The sequence below is a fragment of the Felis catus genome, chromosome A2, assembly GCF_018350175.1.
Source record: "Felis catus isolate Fca126 chromosome A2, F.catus_Fca126_mat1.0, whole genome shotgun sequence".
Classification (NCBI taxonomy): Eukaryota; Metazoa; Chordata; class Mammalia; order Carnivora; family Felidae; genus Felis; species Felis catus.
In genome coordinates, this window is record NC_058369.1 from 82,469,632 (window position 1) to 82,486,650 (window position 17,019).

The window sequence follows — 17,019 nt, forward strand, 5'->3', positions numbered from 1 at the left end:
AACAATCTGTGGGTCCCATGATTAGAAAGTAGCTGCCTTGAAGCTGGTAGATTTCCTTCAGCCCATACCATGTTCCTTCTACCAGAGTTTCACTGTCTTCCCAACTTTGCTACCAGTGTAGCAAATTTTGACTTGAACTTTAGCATTCATTACCTAAGGTCAGAACAGCTTTGTTCCTAGTTTCTGAAGCAAAAAAAAAAAAAAAAAAAAAAAAAAAAAAAAAAAAAAGGCTTATTTTAGCTGTGGAGGAAGTCACTGAGTTATATTTAATTTTAGCATTTAAGAATGAAGTTAGACTAGAGTTGGCAGGTTTGACTTTAACTCCTTTTCATTATACTTTTTCAATCTACAAATATTTATATATTTGTTGATTGATATGTCAGTAAATAAGCCATATTTATTATACTTCACAATATTCTTATACCTCTTAGTGTTAGGAAAGAGTATGTTTCTGTATTTATGCACGTGTCACAGTAGTGCAGGAGTTGGATGGGTAGAATTTTCAATTGTGGTCCTTAAATGGACTCATCTGTGGGTGTGCTTTCATTAGCAGTTTTTAGATTTGGTTGGTAAACATCGTGTTTAATATATACAAAAAAAGCTATTATGAGAATTCAGAGATAATGACAACATTGGACTGCTCTCAAAAAATTTATAGATGGGACGGGGCCACATATCAACAAGTACACAGAGTATACACTAAGTATAATGGGAACATAGAACAGGATGAGAAATCTTTAGTGGAGAAATTTGGGAGAAACTTATAGAGAAAGTGGAATTTAGGATGCCTTCTGGAAATCCCCCTTGTTTTGTAAAGAGAAGTGTTAATTTTGACACAGAGGTGGAAAAGTGTAGGAAATATGGTGTGGTTGAAACAAGATGTATGAAAACAGATGAACATAAGGGAAGCAAAAATAATATAAAAACAGAGAGGGCGACAAAACATAAGAGACTCTTTTTTAAGTTTATTTATTTATTTTGAGAGAGAGAGGAAGAATAAGCAGGGGAGAGCAGAGAGAGAGAGGATCCCAAGCAAGCTTCATACTGTCAGTTTGGAGCCCAACACGGGGCTCAATCCCTCAAGCGGTGAGATCACGACCTGAGCTGAAATCAAGAGTCTGACACTTAACCGACTGAGCCACCCAGGTGCCCCATGTAAAAGACTCTTAAATATGGAGAACAGACAGAGTTGCTGGAGGGGTTGTGGGTGAGAGGATGGGCTAAATGGGCAAGGGGCATTAAGGAGGACACTTGTGATGAGCACTGGGTGTTATATGTAGGGGATGAATCACTGGATTCTACTCCTGAAATCATTATTGCACTATATGCTAACCATCCTGGTTGTAAATAAATAAATGAGTGCATGAATAAAGGAATGAATGAATGAAATAGGGTGTATGAGAAGATGATAGCAGTAATGTTGGTAAGTTGGTTAGGGTGAGATTTTAAAAAGTCTAATTCTAAAGGGTAGAGGGTCTAAATAGGTTTGTAAAGGCAGTAGACAGTGATACAAGGTTGTTGAACAGACTAATAATGAAATCAGGGTCTGAGGAGATTTGCATAAACTGCCTTTTTTTTTTTTAATTTTTTTTTTTCAACGTTTATTTATTTTTGGGGCAGAGAGAGACAGAGCATGAACGGGGGAGGGGCAGAGAGAGAGGGAGACACAGAATCGGAAACAGGCTCCAGGCTCCGAGCCATCAGCCCAGAGCCTGACGCGGGGCTCGAACTCACGGACTGTGAGATCGTGACCTGGCTGAAGTCGGACGCTTAACCGACTGCGCCACCCAGGCGCCCCAAAACTGCCTTTTAAAAATAACCCGTGTTCCATTTTGTCTAAAAGTTTTATTATGTTAAGTTCCATTTATGTAACACTGGTTTAACTAATGGTCGTGTTTTGGGGTGAGTTAGTAAAGGAATGCAGAGAAACTCCTGTACATTATTAGAATTGTTAGTTGTTTAGTCTTTATTGAGTTGTGGAATGTTTGGCTAGATGGCACTAGTGAGAAACTAAGGCCCAGAGAACTCAGTAACTAATTCAAAAGCACATCTCATTTAGCGTCAGAACTTGGATCTAGAACCCAATTCTCCTGATGCTTAGTCATTGCTTTTTCTCTGCTCTACTTCCTCTACGCCTATTTTAAAGTACTGGGTATTTAGAGACACAAAGGAAGAAAGATGCATCTGTTTTTTTCCTTTACAGTGTTTACATGTAATCAAGTGACATGTGGCTATACTGCTTTTCATTTTTATTTAAATACCAGATTTATTAGTACAGACCAGTCTGAAAGAGACATCAAGCTTCAGCACTTTTTGTCCAAGTGAACACTTGTAAGAAGCTTCATCTTAGAGTAAGTAGGATTCTAACTGATTGAAGAGGATGGATGAGTGGAGAAAAGGAATGAGAATAACAGCACAGGCGAAGCGTCAGGGGTGGGCATGAATGAGTTGTTTTGGAGCATGGTGAGAACCATGGTAAAGCAGAGAAGTTTGTTTCAGAATAATGAGAGAAGTTCCTTATAACATTTGTAGTGTTTGATAGACTGGGTTTGTTGGTTTTGTTTTTTTTTTCTTTTTTTTTTTTAACATTTTTTTAATGTTTATTTTTGAGAGAGAGAAAGAGAGACAGAGTGTGAGCCAGAGGGGCACACAGAGGGGCAAAGAGAGAGAGAGGAAGACACAGAATCCAAAGCAGGCTCCAGGCTCTTAGCTGTCAGCACAGAGTCCAACACGGGGCTCAACTCTCCAACCATGAGATCATGACCTAAGCTGAAGTCAGACGATTAACTGACTCGGCCACCCAGGCGCCCCTAGTCTTTGATAGACTGGGTTTTGTTCTAACATAGGGAATAGTTAAAAACCTCCCCCCCCCCCTTTTTTTTTTTTAAGCTACAAAGAATACCCTTGGGCATTACTATATTTGTGATAGTGAGATTTTATAAAGGTGGACTCAACATACGATCTCTTTGTAGTCGTCCTTTTTCTCTACACTGGGCTTTGGCATCATAAATGCATTTTGCGTTGTCCTTGACATAGTAAAGTATTTTCAGGTGTTTTGACAAGGTATAATGATTAAAGCAGTGTTAAGGAGAGAATTAGCTCAGAGTCACTGTCTATACCGATATTTAAATGTTATGTCTGCAGTTAGCTCTGTGGTTTATAATTGGATTATTTCTATATCTTAATACCCATCCTTCTCTGAGATCAGTTGATCAAAAAAGATTAAGATTCTCAATTCACGGTACCCAGTAAGCTTTCTATGCCACTCTTTTTGTCTGTAAATTAACTTTAGTGTCATAATGTAGCATTAAAAACAGCATGAACTATCAATATGATAGAGACTGTAAACCTGTGTTTCTGGACTGTTAGAATCATCTTAATTATTCATGAAATCGTTTGTTGACTTATTCTTGTTATATGAAATTTGGATGTCTCTGAGTGTACTTTTTCAGATGTCCAATTCAGAAATCTATCTCAGCATGCTGTAAAACCTGTTTTAAAAATAGGTATGAGCCACTTGTGTCACTGAAAGGCTGTTGACACAATGGAAAAACTATTAAATGAGTTTGCAGAACAAACCTTGCCATTACTGAGGAAAGGCTTGTTTAAAAAAAAAAGGTAGATTGACTTTTTATTTCTGTAGATCCAAAGAAATACAAATAAAATGTTTATAACATTTCATATACTTTGTGTCCTGTTATAAATGATTTTCAAAATTTATTTCTAAGTGTAGCTTGGTGTGAACCAAAGTATATTAAAAAATAATCTTTTAGATCATTTTATTTGAAGGAGGCAATGTTTTCCTCACTTTCATTGAAGCTTTTTTTAAAAAAGTTATTACTGTTTATATGTAACCACTTAAAGATTCCCCAAATATATTAAATATCTCATACATTTAATAGATGGAGTGAATAAAAAATCCTTTCTCATTTTGTATATGAAATGCATATTATTTGCACTCCTGGAGGATTAGGAGAGAGGATCTTTTATCTTGGTAGATAATCTGGAATTTTTGTCAATAAAGATTAGGTAAAGTGAAAGGAGGTTAAAGTGAAAGGTTGAGATTCTCATAGTTTTTGTACCATTTTTTCTGCTTTTGCATTTGGCAAAGGTGAAGGGCAGGAGAGGGGAGAATGAATGGAAAAAACTTCTAGAATGAAATGTGTTGAAGCTAATGAACTACTCTCAGAGATGTCTAGGAAAAAAAAATGGGAGATTTTATTTTTATTTTATTTTATTTTATTTTATTTTATTTATTTTATTTTTTAGTGTTTATTCATTTTTGAGAGAGAGAGAGAGAGGATGAGAGCATGAGTGGGAGAGGGGCAGAAAGTGAGGGAGACGCAGAATCCTAAGCAGGCTCCAGACTCTGAGCTGTCAGCACAGAGCCCAATATGGGGCTCGAACCCACAAACTCTGAGATCATGACCTGAGCCTAAGTTGGACGCTTTAACTGACTGAGCCACCTAGGCACCCTGAATTTATTTTTTTAAATGTTTTTAATTTTGTTTTTTTTAATTAGGGAAAGAGAGAGAGAGAGAGTTAGAGAGAACGAATGGGAAAAGGGGCAGAGGGAGAGAGAGAGAGAATCCCAAGCAGGCTCCATGCCCAGCACAGAGCCCGACTCAAGGCTAGATCCCATAACCCTGGGATCAATCATGACCTGAGGCTAAATCAAGAGTCAGACAATCAAATGACTGAGCCACCTAGGCGCCCCCAAAATGAGAGATTTTAAATCAGTAAGGGAAAGCTTCCCCAAAAACCCTGGTGAGAAAAATGGAAGTAGCCATACCTGACTAACTTCAGTGGCGGTGAACTTTGAAATCTCTAAATACTCCCATGTGCATGTAGTTGGAAATTGACATTGTGATTTTATGATAGTCTGGTAGCTATTTTTATTTTAAATGTCAACAAAAACTGATTACAGGTATTCCTTCTCTAAACCTTTTGTCATGTTTAAAAAAGGAAATATAAACATTTCCCAGTTCTTGGCTTGCAGGATTTTTAAATATAAAATTAATAATAAAAATAATCATAATTAACATCTGTTCTACGTGCTGGACTCTGGTAGGCATTTTATGTATATCATCTTATCAGTCACAAAACCCTCCAAGGGATGAACAGATAGTCATTCCTATTGTACTAGTGAAAGAAACAGGTTAGAGAGATTAAGTTGCTTTTTCAATATCATACCAGATAGTGGAAGACAGTATTTGAATTCAGGTATTTAGACTCTATGCTCCTCCGTTTGTCCAGAATTTCAAAACATAGTTTGGTTGAATTTGGTCAGTTAAAGATGGAATTATTATTATCGTAGGAAAGATAATAAAACAATCTGGTTTATAACACTGTCAAAAATACATCAAGTAAATTCTGCCTTAAATTTTATTTAGAGACTGATCATCTGAACATTTGAACTTGTGGATAGTAATTTTCTTTATATTTGAATCCTCATATGCTTCCAAGAATGATTTGTAAACCTGGTATTTTGTTTACTCTGGGCAGACTCTGTAGCAGTAGCATCTCTATAGTTGCAGACCTGCATGTGCTCACTAGGGTACTTTACTCCCAGGATTTCCCTGACATCCTCTGTAGCCTTAGATGATCCTGGTTTGTAATGAGTTCTGGGGCAAGTGTTTGTGTTTGAACCTGTTTAGGCTCATCCTTAACACCATACCCTCCATGCCAGCCTGGTCTTATGACTAAAGAAGTATTCCAGAGTTAACTGGAATCAGCCTGGAATTAATTCTGTCCAGGGCTAAGGAACCATTAAGTTTTGAATCCAAAACTCTTTTAGACAAACACACACAAGATGCTTATGAAATGGTCTGTGGTAAATTTCTGAAGATTAGCAGACTGATATCTGGGAAGTGTTTAATTATTCCTCTGTAACTAACCCTAATATCAGTTTAGTATTTAACATAAATTAGTTAAGTTTCTCCAGTTATTTGATTTTAGTTCGAAGTTGTGTTTACTGAGTACCAGGGAACATTAAATATGATTATAAACTTTGGCATCTTTATCAAGCCATCCTCTAGCAACAGTAATTGGCACTAGTTCCTAGATAGGAACTGTAGCAAAACTGATCTGTTACTGAGTGAATGAATGGATTTCTACTTTTAAATGAAGAAGTTCCAGTATAACCTGGGAAATTCTGAAATTTATTTAAAAGGCTTATTTAAAAAAATCCATCTTGTTAGAAAATTCAAGTGTTACATTCTCTTAGAAAGATCCTTTTATTATGGCAACTGATTTTTGTTTACTTAAGAGAACCTGTTGCTAAAATAGTAATGAGGAAGGGTGTAATACAAGTATAGTCATACACCCCTTGCTCTGCAAGTAACCAGAGTGCTATGTTCGCGTGTTGTTTAGTCTCATTTTGGACGGTGGAAATAAAGTCGTCTGTGTGTTTTTCTCTCTTGCACAGCCTAAAATGACGAATGTGTGATTTCAGTGGAATAAATGGCGTCCAAAGTCACAGATGCTATAGTCTGGTATCAAAAGAAGGTAAGTTGATCGTCAAAGCTTTCAACCTTTTAAATATTTTTATTCTAAAAATGCATGCTTTTTCTTAAGGTGCTATGGATTTATGTCAAATATTACCTGAAATAATGATATATAGATTTCAGGATCTTTTGAGTGGAATGGGAGCATTTTGGTTTTTCTTGTGCTAATTTTATTTCTAAAGAAATTAGAAAGATGATGCTTCACAGTGTTTTTCTCCACTTTTTACTCCACATTATTAAAGTAGCTAGATTAATTATTTTCAGTTATAATATAAGCCAGATTTCCAGGACTTTGAATATAATTAGCATTTTATAAAAGCATTAAATTTTTCTTGCATTAACTTCTTTTAAAGCTAGGTTAGCAGAAGTCTTGTAATTTTGTAACTTTTTATATCTAGAAAATATAGTCTTAATCTGTTTCTTGTAAGTTCAACTCAACAGTTGAATCTTTTCAATAAAATAAAATAAACCTTTGAGGTCTGTGTTTTTCAAACAAAATAGTAAAATGTTTATTTTGATGTTTTAGGATTAATTGTCCTAACTACTAAACTAGCTGTGTCCTCTATATATTTCAAAATAAGCTTTCAATGTAATATTTTTATGAAGTGCAAGAGAATAAATGTCTTTTTTGAAAATAAAGTGTTTTTTCCTAAAGAGTGTTGTTTAGACTCTTTAAAATGTATGTTGTTATATGTAGTATTTTAGATTTTTAGTGTATATAGTGAGTTATGTTTGTTTTCATAGTTTAAAACATTTTTGATGCCTTATTCAAGTCCCTATTAACAAAATATAATTATATATTTAAAGCTTTTCTCATATGGGGTAAAATCAGACAATTTGTAAGTTTACTTGAATTGGAAATGGTAATTAGAGTGCTTTCAAGATTAAGCAAACCTGAGAATACAGTCTGTCTTTGGATGTGTTTCTCTTCTGTGTAGAACATGCCACAGATATACAGGATCACATGTTTCATATAAGGTACTGAATTGGAAGTATTGACATTGATCATACTATTAATTCTGTCTTTTGTAGTCCTGTATTCATGTCATCTTTACCTTTAAACTTCCATTCAACTTAAAACTGAATAATGAAACTAAAAGTTATTTTTTATTTTTTTTTATTTCCTACATAAATCCTTGAAAGCTTTTCTGTTAATGCCTACTTATTATGAGAGTTAGTAATGTTTACTAAGCATTTTATCTATCTGGTTTTTTATGTTAAACATTTCGAACTTCACTGAAGATCATTTGTAGAACATGCTAGATTTACTGTCCTTTCTTGGTAACGGAGAGTTTGAAATATTACACTCGCATTCAGTTAGCTCACTAATACCCTTCTTATCTGCGGGTCATTTACCTAGCAGCTTTAGATATGTGCAACCAAAAAATTCTCCAGAGCAACCATAACAGATGTCACAAATTATATCTAGCAAATGTAATCACACATTTTATGTTACTGAGTCACCAGAACCATTAACCAGATTTTATTTGCTCTATTTTTAAATTTTGCTTTTAAATTTAATTGTCTTGAAGAAATACATGTGACTACTTTGAAAAATTAATGTTTCTGGGCTAATTGGGAAAAAAAAAATAGCCACCACTACTACCTTTCCCTGTCCTTACCCAACCTCTGAGCTTTGCTCCCCAGAGGCAATGATTTTACATTCTTTATAGCTGAAACCAAAGTTCTACTACTCCTCATCGCTGGTAGGGAGTTAGGAAGGATGGGTTACAAATGTGGGGTGTGAAGTTTTGGTTTTCTTAATTACTTTTGGGAGAATGCTGATATTTGTGGGTTAGAAATCAGAATACTAAATGTCATGCAATACTCTAAACAAGCGTTGGCAGACTTTTTCTGTAAAGGGCCATATAGTAAATATTTTAGGCTTTGAGAGTCATACGTATCTGTGACAGCTATTCAGTTCTGCTGTTCTATGGTACAAAAGCAGCCATAGACAGTACATAAATGAATGAATGAATGAGTATGGCTGTGTTCCAATAAAAATTAATTTACAAAAACAGGCAGTGGGTTAGATTTGGTCCACAGGCCTTAGTTTCCTTATCTGTATTCTAACATAGCCCAATACAACAAAGAATTGTTCTGTTCAAAATGCATTAGTGCCCTATTAAATTACACTGCTTTTTTTAAAATGGTATTTATGTTTTAAACTTGGCCCTTTCTTATTTCATTATAGATGTTGCTTGTTGATTTCTGACTGTATGATAAAGATTTAGCTTTTTTATGAGTCCCCCCTCAACCAGTATTCCTTACCCGAATCCTCCCAATGACTACAAATTTTGGTGAAATCACTATGTAGAGCTTCTGTTTGTGTATGTGTTGTTTAGAGCTATGTCATGCCATATACTCTGATATTTTCTGTCTGTGCAACTTTTTCCTCCTTTTCCTTAATTTTTCTAATTCTCCAAAGTCTGATAGAACTATAAAATTCCTTTTGTTGTAGTCAGTCATATTCAAATATTCTAGTAGTTCTTTGCCTCCCCCCACAAACCCCCCTTTGGGAATGACCTCCTAGAATTCTCTGTCCTTCTCTTCCATTCTGGGGGGATTGTTCTCATGTCACACCTCTCATCTGCCCTCTTGGTGTTTTGTTCTGTTTTGTTTTGTTTTGTTTTGTTTTGTTTTGAATATGAAATTTATTGTCAAATTGGTTTCCGTACAACACCCAGTGCTCATCCCAGCAGGTGCCCTCCTCACTACCCATCATCTACTCTCCCCTTCCTCCTACCCCCCATCAACCCTCAGTTTGTTCTCAGTTTTTAAGAGTCTCTTATGTTTTGGCTTCCTTCCTCTCTAACCTCTTTTTTTTTTTTTTCCTTCACCCCTCCCCATGGGATTCTGTTAAGTTTCTCAGGATCCCCATAAGAGTGAAAGCATATGGTATCTGTCTTTCTCTGTGTGACTTATATCACTTAGCATAACAGTCTCCAGTTCCATCCACATTGCTACAAAAGGCCATATTTCATTCTTTCTCATTGCCACGTAGTATTCCATTGTGTATATAAACCGCAATTGCTTTATCCATTCATCAGTTGAAGGACATTTAGGCTCTTTCCATAATTTGGCTGTTGTTGAGAGTGCTGCTATAAACATTGGGGTACAAGTGCCCCTATGCATCAGTACTTCTGTATCCCTTGGGTAAATTCCTAGCAGTGCTATTGCTGGGTCGTAGGGTAGGTCTAGTTTTAATTTTTTGAGGAACCTCCACACTGTTTTCCAGAGTGGCTGCACCAGTTTGCATTCCCACCAACAGGGCGAGAGGGTTCCCGTTTCTCCACATCCTCTCCAGCATCTAGAGTCTCCTGATTTGTTCATTTTGGCCACTCTGACTGGCGTGAGGTGATATCTGAGTGTGGTTTTGATTTGTATTTCCCTGATGAGGAGCGATGTTGAGCATCTTTTCATGTGTCTGTTGATCATCCAGATGTCTTCTTTAGAGAAGTGTCTATTCATGTTTTCTGCCCATTTCTTCACTGGGTTATTTGTTTTTCGGGTGTGGAGTTTGGTGAGCTCTTTATAGGTTTTGGATACTAGCCCGTTGTCCGATATGTCATTTGCAAATATCTTTTCCCATTCCGTTGGTTGCCTTTTAGTTTTGTTGATTGTTTCCTTTGCAGTGCAGAAGCTTTTTATCTTCATGAGGTCCTAGTAGTTCATATTTGCTTTTAATTCCCTTGCCTTTGGGGTTGTGTCAAGTAAGAAATTGCTGCGGCTGAGGTCAGACAGGTTTTTTCCTGCTTTCTCTTCTAGGGTTTTGATGGTTTCCTGTCTCACATTCAGGTCCTTTATCCATTTTGAGTTTTCTTTTACCATCTGCCTGAGAGTTCCCTTCACTCCTCTTAGGTCATACAGATTTGGTTTTTTCTTAAATACGTATTTATTTAAAAAGTCCTTTTACAGGTGTTTAAGTTTCAGTGAAAAGAAGGCTTGACTGCTGATGCTGATATGATACTTGCTGATTATATGACCATGGGCAAATAACTTCATTTGAGTTTCGCTTACCACTCACTACATTAACTTGATAATCATTCTCAGCTGCTTTTCAGTCATACATCTCTTTGAAATTGTGATGAACTTTCCAAATTCTCAGGATCTTATTGCCAGAAAAGTGTATATAATATAGAAACACAATAAAATTTTCGCATCTGATTTGAACCCTCTAAGTCTTCAATTAGATAATTTTTAAAACATTAGTATTTTAACATTCTTTAATTTTTGTGACCTATCATTCAGTGGTATTCAGCTTATAGTAGGAAGTATTGCTATAAATAAAACCAAGAAATGTTCAGGGGCACCTGGGTAACTCAGCTGGTTAAGTGTCTGACTTCAGCTCAGGTCATGATCTCGCTGTCCATGAGTTTGAGCCCCGCCTGTTGGGCTCTGTGCTGACAGCTCAGAGCCTGGAGCCTGCTTTGGTTTCTGTGTCTCCCTCTCTCTCTGCCCCTCCCCCACTTGCATGCGTGTGTGTGTGTGTGTGTGTGTGTGTGTGTGCACGCGCGCGTGCGTTCTCAAAAATAAATAAACATTAAAAAAAATTTCTTTTAAAAAAAGAAATGTTCAGCTTCATTTTCTTGAACATGTGTATATTTAGTTGTAACTCACTTTAGTGTCACCTTTTCCACTTAAAAATGGTGACATTTTTATATTTTTGTTTTGAGTACTGAGCACTAGCTAACCCCAAAGACCATGACTTGATCTGTGGACTGTTGTGAACATGAACTGTAATATCAGATGTGAAATTTCGAGGAGAAAATAAAAACAAAAGTTTTAAAGTATTAAATCTAATTAGATGATGTCAGGGTACCTTTAAATAAATTATTCTCTGCATGATTTATTTTGAAATTTTTAAAAGTTCTTTTAACATCTTATTTTAAACTTCATTTGGTACTATTGTAGCCATCCATAGTCATGAATAATTTGAAAGTCCCTACTGAAAAAAATAATATTCAGTCACTAATTCAGAAGAAAAATTAATGCCTCAAGAATGGTAATTGGAGAAACCAGAATAGATTTCCATTAGTATTGGGCTGTTAAATTGAAGTACTGAGCCTCAGACAAATGGGTTTATTACTTTTCCTCTTCTAAGTTTTTTTTTCCTGAACCATATTCTCATATGTACCATTAAATATTTAATGTAATTTTACTTACTTATTTTTAAAAATGTATTTATTTTTGAGGGAGAGAGAGAGTGAGTGCGAGCACGTACACATGTAAGCTGGGGAGGGGCAGAGATAGAAGGAGAGAGAATCTCAAGCAGGCTCTGCGCTGTTATAGCACAGATGAGGGTCTTGAACTCAGGAGATAAGGGATCATGACCTGAACCAAAATCAAGAGGTTGAGCCACCCAGGCTCCCCCAAACCTTTTATTTTTAACTAGAGGTGATGAAAAAGACCCTGTTGCTTCTTTCAAGGCACTAGAAGGATTGAAAGTCTGCAGCAGGCAGAAGACAATGAGACAGCACCAGAGCAGGTCAGAAATAATAGGGAAAAAAAGAGACAACCACAGGCCAGCATAGCGCTCTAGTCCCTGGATTCACTTCACCCCAAGATTAACTTCACTCCAAACTTGGAGTTGTTTACCCATGTCAGCCAATAACCCCTCCCCCCCCCTTTTTGCTGATGCTAGTGTGAATTGGATTTTTACTTGCAAAACAGAAAGTTCTGACTAATGCAGAGGCAATATATATACATTTTATTGAGGTGTAACATACTCAGAAGACCACACAGATTTTAAGTGTTCAGCTTCATGAATTTTTACAAACTGAACACCTGTTTGTGTTTAGGACTGTTTGTGTCTTGTTTATGAAACAACTCAGATCAAGAAACAGAATGTTAACCAGATCTACAAAACTTTCATCCCTCCCTCTCAGTCACAACCTGCCCTTGTTGAGGGTGACCACTGTGCAAAGCTGTGTATCTTAATGGGTAACAAGAACATAGATTTTGGGGTTAGAAAGCTGAGATTTGAATCCTTGTTCTTGAAAGCCAGTATGATTTTGTACAGGTTGCTTAATGTCTCTGAATTTCACTTTCTTCATGTACATAAATACCATTTTTTGTATTTATTTTACGAGTAACTGATGATATATGTAAAATGTTAAGCAAAGTGCTCCACACAGGGTAAGCCTTCAATAAATGAGAATTATTTCTATTATTATTACTTCATATTCACCATACTTATCAGATGAATTGCTCCCCAAACTTATCAGAGTGCTTTATTTCATGGATTCTAAAAATTCTCATGAAGCTAAAAAAAGATTCTTACTTGTAAATGAGAAATGTAAAATGTCAGGCTTCTAATATTCAATGTTAAAACAGTGGGTATTTGTTGACGTTTGTTGTCTAACACTCATACCATAAAATCATGATTAAGTGTAACTTATAAACTTCAACTGTCCTTGCTTCAGTCACTGATCATGTTTTCCACTTCTTCCTTTTTAATGTCACTTACTTGCCAAAAATAAGACTTGTCCTACCAGAAATAGATTGGTTAGTTTAGTTGCTCAAATATTTGCCTTTTCACTTAAGGTTTTTCTCCCCGTTTTAGTCATGAAGTCCTTGATTTTCCACCTTTATCCATTTCCAGTTCGGGTATTTATAGCATAAATAATTTGAGTTTTAGTTTTAGTTTTAGTTATAAGGAAGAAAGAAACTATGCTGTGCAGTAGTCATGATAGTTTGACTTTAGAGATCATCTGGTTTCTGTTAAACTTTTTGCTTTATAGGTAAGATACCTGATGCCTGTAGATCTAATAACTTGATCATAGTCATGAATTAGTTATAAAACCAAAACTCAGGTCTACTGACTTTCAGGTCACTCATCCTTCTGTACTAACATAGCTTTGAAAAACAGACTGAAGAAACTTTTACTATAAAATTTTCTTGTTTAATTTGAGAGTTTATTTTTAGATGACTTCTAATGTGAAAGTGAGGAGATACACATTTTTTTTAAAAAAAGATGGTTAGTGTTATACATATATATCTGTTGATTTAACAACAGTAATGATAGTGATGATGATGATGATGGTGGTGATGTGATAGCACTGCCTCACATTTAAAAGCATTTATTTTTCAGAGTGCTTCTGTTTCTGTTTTCATGGTTTCATTTATTGTGATAATGAAGTGGATTAACTCAGTGGTTATATCAAGACACTATAAGAAGTTTTATAAGTTTCCTGGGGCTTTTGTAACAAAGGACCACAAACTGGGTTGCTTAAAACAACAGAAGTTATTTTTTTTTCACAGTTCAGGAGGCCGGAAGTCCAAAATCAGAGTGTCAGCAGGGCTGGTTCCCTCTGTAGGGAGGCTTGAGGGAGAAATTGCCCCATGGGCCTCTTCTAGCTTTTTTTTTTTTTTAAGTTTATTTATTTTGAGAGAGAGCACACAAATGGGGGAGGGACAGAAAGAGGGAGAGAGAATCCTAAGCAGGCTCCACACTGTCAGTGCAGAGCCTGATGTAGGGCTCAAACTCATGAACCATGAGATCGTGACCTGGGCCAAAGTTGGCTGTTTAACTGGCTGAGCCACCCAGGTGTCCCTCTTCTGGCTTCTAATGAACACAATCCTTAGTTTTCTGATGCATCATTCCAATCTCTTCCTCCATCTTCATGTTGTCTTCTTGACTCTTCTTATAAGGACACCAGTCAGTGGATTTAGATCTGCTCTAAATTCAGAATGATTTCATCTTGAGATCCTTAATCAATTACACCTGCAAAGACCCTATTTTCAAGTGAGGTAACATTCCAAAGTTCTGGGAAGACATGTGGTTTTTTTCCCCACTACAGAAGTATGTCTAAAGCATATGATTGGTTTGAGTGGATTCAGTGTGGAGATGTGTAGCTTTATTTATGTCCTTTTGTTTAGCTGTGTCCTAGACCACCAGTATTGTACTGAGTAGAAGAAGATCAGGATCCTCACTATTTTCTTTATATTCTTAAAAGTTAAGATTGTGATCACTTAGCTCCTCCCATATGAAATGTTAAGGAAGAAGTTTCTATAGAATTCAACACAATTTTCTGCTTCCAGTTCTTAATAAATACATAGATATTTGTGTTCTTTATTTAATCTAATTATATGAGGTTTATTGTCTTAATTATCATAGATAGTAATAACATTCTTTCCCTTTAAAACTGCATGTAAGTTAAACCACAGTGTATATTTTTCAATGTTCTAATCTTTAAGGGTCACCAGATCTACTTTTTGATCAATTTTGACTGTTTCTTAAAATGCCAATTGTTTATATTAGAACCAAACAATTTTATATATAAAAGTAAATATTTAAATGTGTTTAAAATATTAATCTGTTGTTTCAGATGTAAAACTGTGTCAGTTGAGTTAAAGTATGGAGTTTTATTTATTTCTTTTTCAAAGCTTATTTCTTTTGAAAGAGCATGCACGCATGTACATGGGAGCAGGGAAGGGCAGAAAGTGAGGGGAGGAGAGGGAGACAGAGAGAGAGAGAGAGAGAGAGAGAGAGAGAGAGAGAGAGAGAGAATCCCAAGCAGGCTCCTCACTGTCAGCTCAGAGCCCTACATGGGGCTCAATCTTGTGAGATCATGACCTGAGCTGAAATCAAGAGTAGGACACTTAACCAACAGAGCCACACCAGGTGCCCCCAAACTATGAAGTTTTAAAAATTTAAACTCTTATTGAATTAAATGTATGAGAACTTTTTTTTTCTATTTTTTTCTATATTTGCTACAGACTTTTGAACAATTATCAATCTCTTTGATGCTTCAGGAACTTGTATTTGGGGCTAATTATGTACAACACTAGTTTCTTAACTGTACTGAGTTTTAGTTTCTTTGTCTATAATACTGAGATGAGAATCCTTAAAGATTGCTATGATGAGTAAATGAGATAACATGTAAACACCAGGTACAGTGTTGGTGTATAGTAGGTATTCAGTAAATATTGCTAAATACCAGTTCCTGTGCCTTATGTTCTCTTTCACTAAATATGGAGTGTTGTTGTTAATAATATATTTGGTTAATTAAAGGTTTTGGTTAGTAGTTCTTGTAAACTAACATTTTTGTGTCTATTAAAATAGAAAAACATTAAAAGAAGTGGTTAATCTTTTGTGTGTTTTTGTATTCTGTACTTGCATTTAATTGCTGTCTCCTTTATCCTTTGCTTTAATTTCTAGCACAAATAGTTTTTTTCTCAGCATATGTCATTATTTATCTGAGATCATTTTCTTCTTTTTTGGCAAGAGGTGTTTGGGGAATAAACAAAACAAATGATACATTAAAAAGTGGATAGATAGATTGGGGCACCTGGGTGGCTTAGTCAGTTGAGCATCTGACTCTTGATTTCAGCTCAGGTCATGATCCCAGGATCTTGGGATCTAGCCCTGAGTTGGGCTTCTTGCTGAGCATGGAGCCTACTTAGGACTGACTCTCTCTCTCTCTCTTTCTTCCTCCCTCCCTCTACCCCTTTCCCCTACTTGTATTTTCTCTCTCTCTCTCTCAAAAAAATAAAGTGGATAGATTAAATAAATAGAAGGATAGATACAGTTTCTTACATTTAATGCCACCTAACTTTACATGGTATTTGCAGGCCCATACTACACTGCTGGGTGAACTTTCTGGGTACCTTTTTTTAAATGACCAAGCTTTGTTTTATTTTTGACTCTTTACAAAAAGTTCTTTTTTTTTTTTTATTTTCTTTTTTCTTTTTTAAATTTTACATCCAAATTAGTTAGCATATAGTGCAACGATGATTTCAGGAATTGATTCCTTAGTGCCTCTTACTCATTTAGCCCATCCCCCTCCCACAGCCCCTCCAGTAACCTCGAGTTTGTTCTCCATATTTATGAGTCTCTTCTGTTTTGTCCCCCTCCCTGTTTTTATATTATTTTTGTTTCCCTTCCCTTATGTTCATCTGTTTTGTCTCTTAAAGTCCTTGTATGAGTGAAGTCATATGATTTTTGTCTTTCTGTGACTGACTAATTTCAATTAGCATAATACCCTTCAGTTCCATCCGCGTAGTTACAAATGGCAAGATTTCATTCTTTTTGATTGCCGAGTAATACTCCATTGTGTGTGTGTGTGTGTGTGTGTGTGTGTGTGTGTGTGTGTATACACACACCACATCTTCTTTATCCATTCATCCATCGATGGACATTTGGGCTGTTTCCATACTTTGGCTATTGTTGATAGTGCTGCTATAAACATGGGGGTGCATGTGTCCATTCAAAACAGCACACCTGTATCCCATGGGTAAATGCCTAGTAGTGCAATTGCTGGATCGTATGGTAGTTCTATTTTTAGTTTTTTGAGGAACTTCCATACTGTTTTCCAGAGTGGCTGCACTAGCTTGTATTCCCAACAAAAAGTTCTTTAACTTCAACTGCAAATTGAATAGAAATAGTCATTTCTAATATTTTTCTGAGCAGTGGTTGTTTTCGTCTGTTAATTTCAGCTTTGATCTAGAATGCATTGTAATTTATCTCTCTTCCTTTCCTGTGAATTTTTACTTCTATAAACTTCTCTCC

General features: G+C 35.9%; 1 protein-coding gene across 7 annotated transcripts in view; it reads left to right on the top strand.

Annotated features, from left to right (window-relative positions):
• The window catches only part of PHTF2 (putative homeodomain transcription factor 2), a 128,057-nt gene that overhangs the window by 26,627 nt on the left and 84,411 nt on the right, over nt 1-17,019 (top strand). For all 7 annotated transcript variants that reach the window (XM_023250299.2, XM_023250301.2, XM_023250300.2 and 4 more), the window contains exon 2: nt 6,428-6,507. In XM_023250299.2, coding sequence (XP_023106067.1) covers nt 6,463-6,507 — 45 coding nt within the window. In that variant the 5' untranslated portion in view covers nt 6,428-6,462. The remainder of the gene's footprint in view (nt 1-6,427; nt 6,508-17,019) is intronic.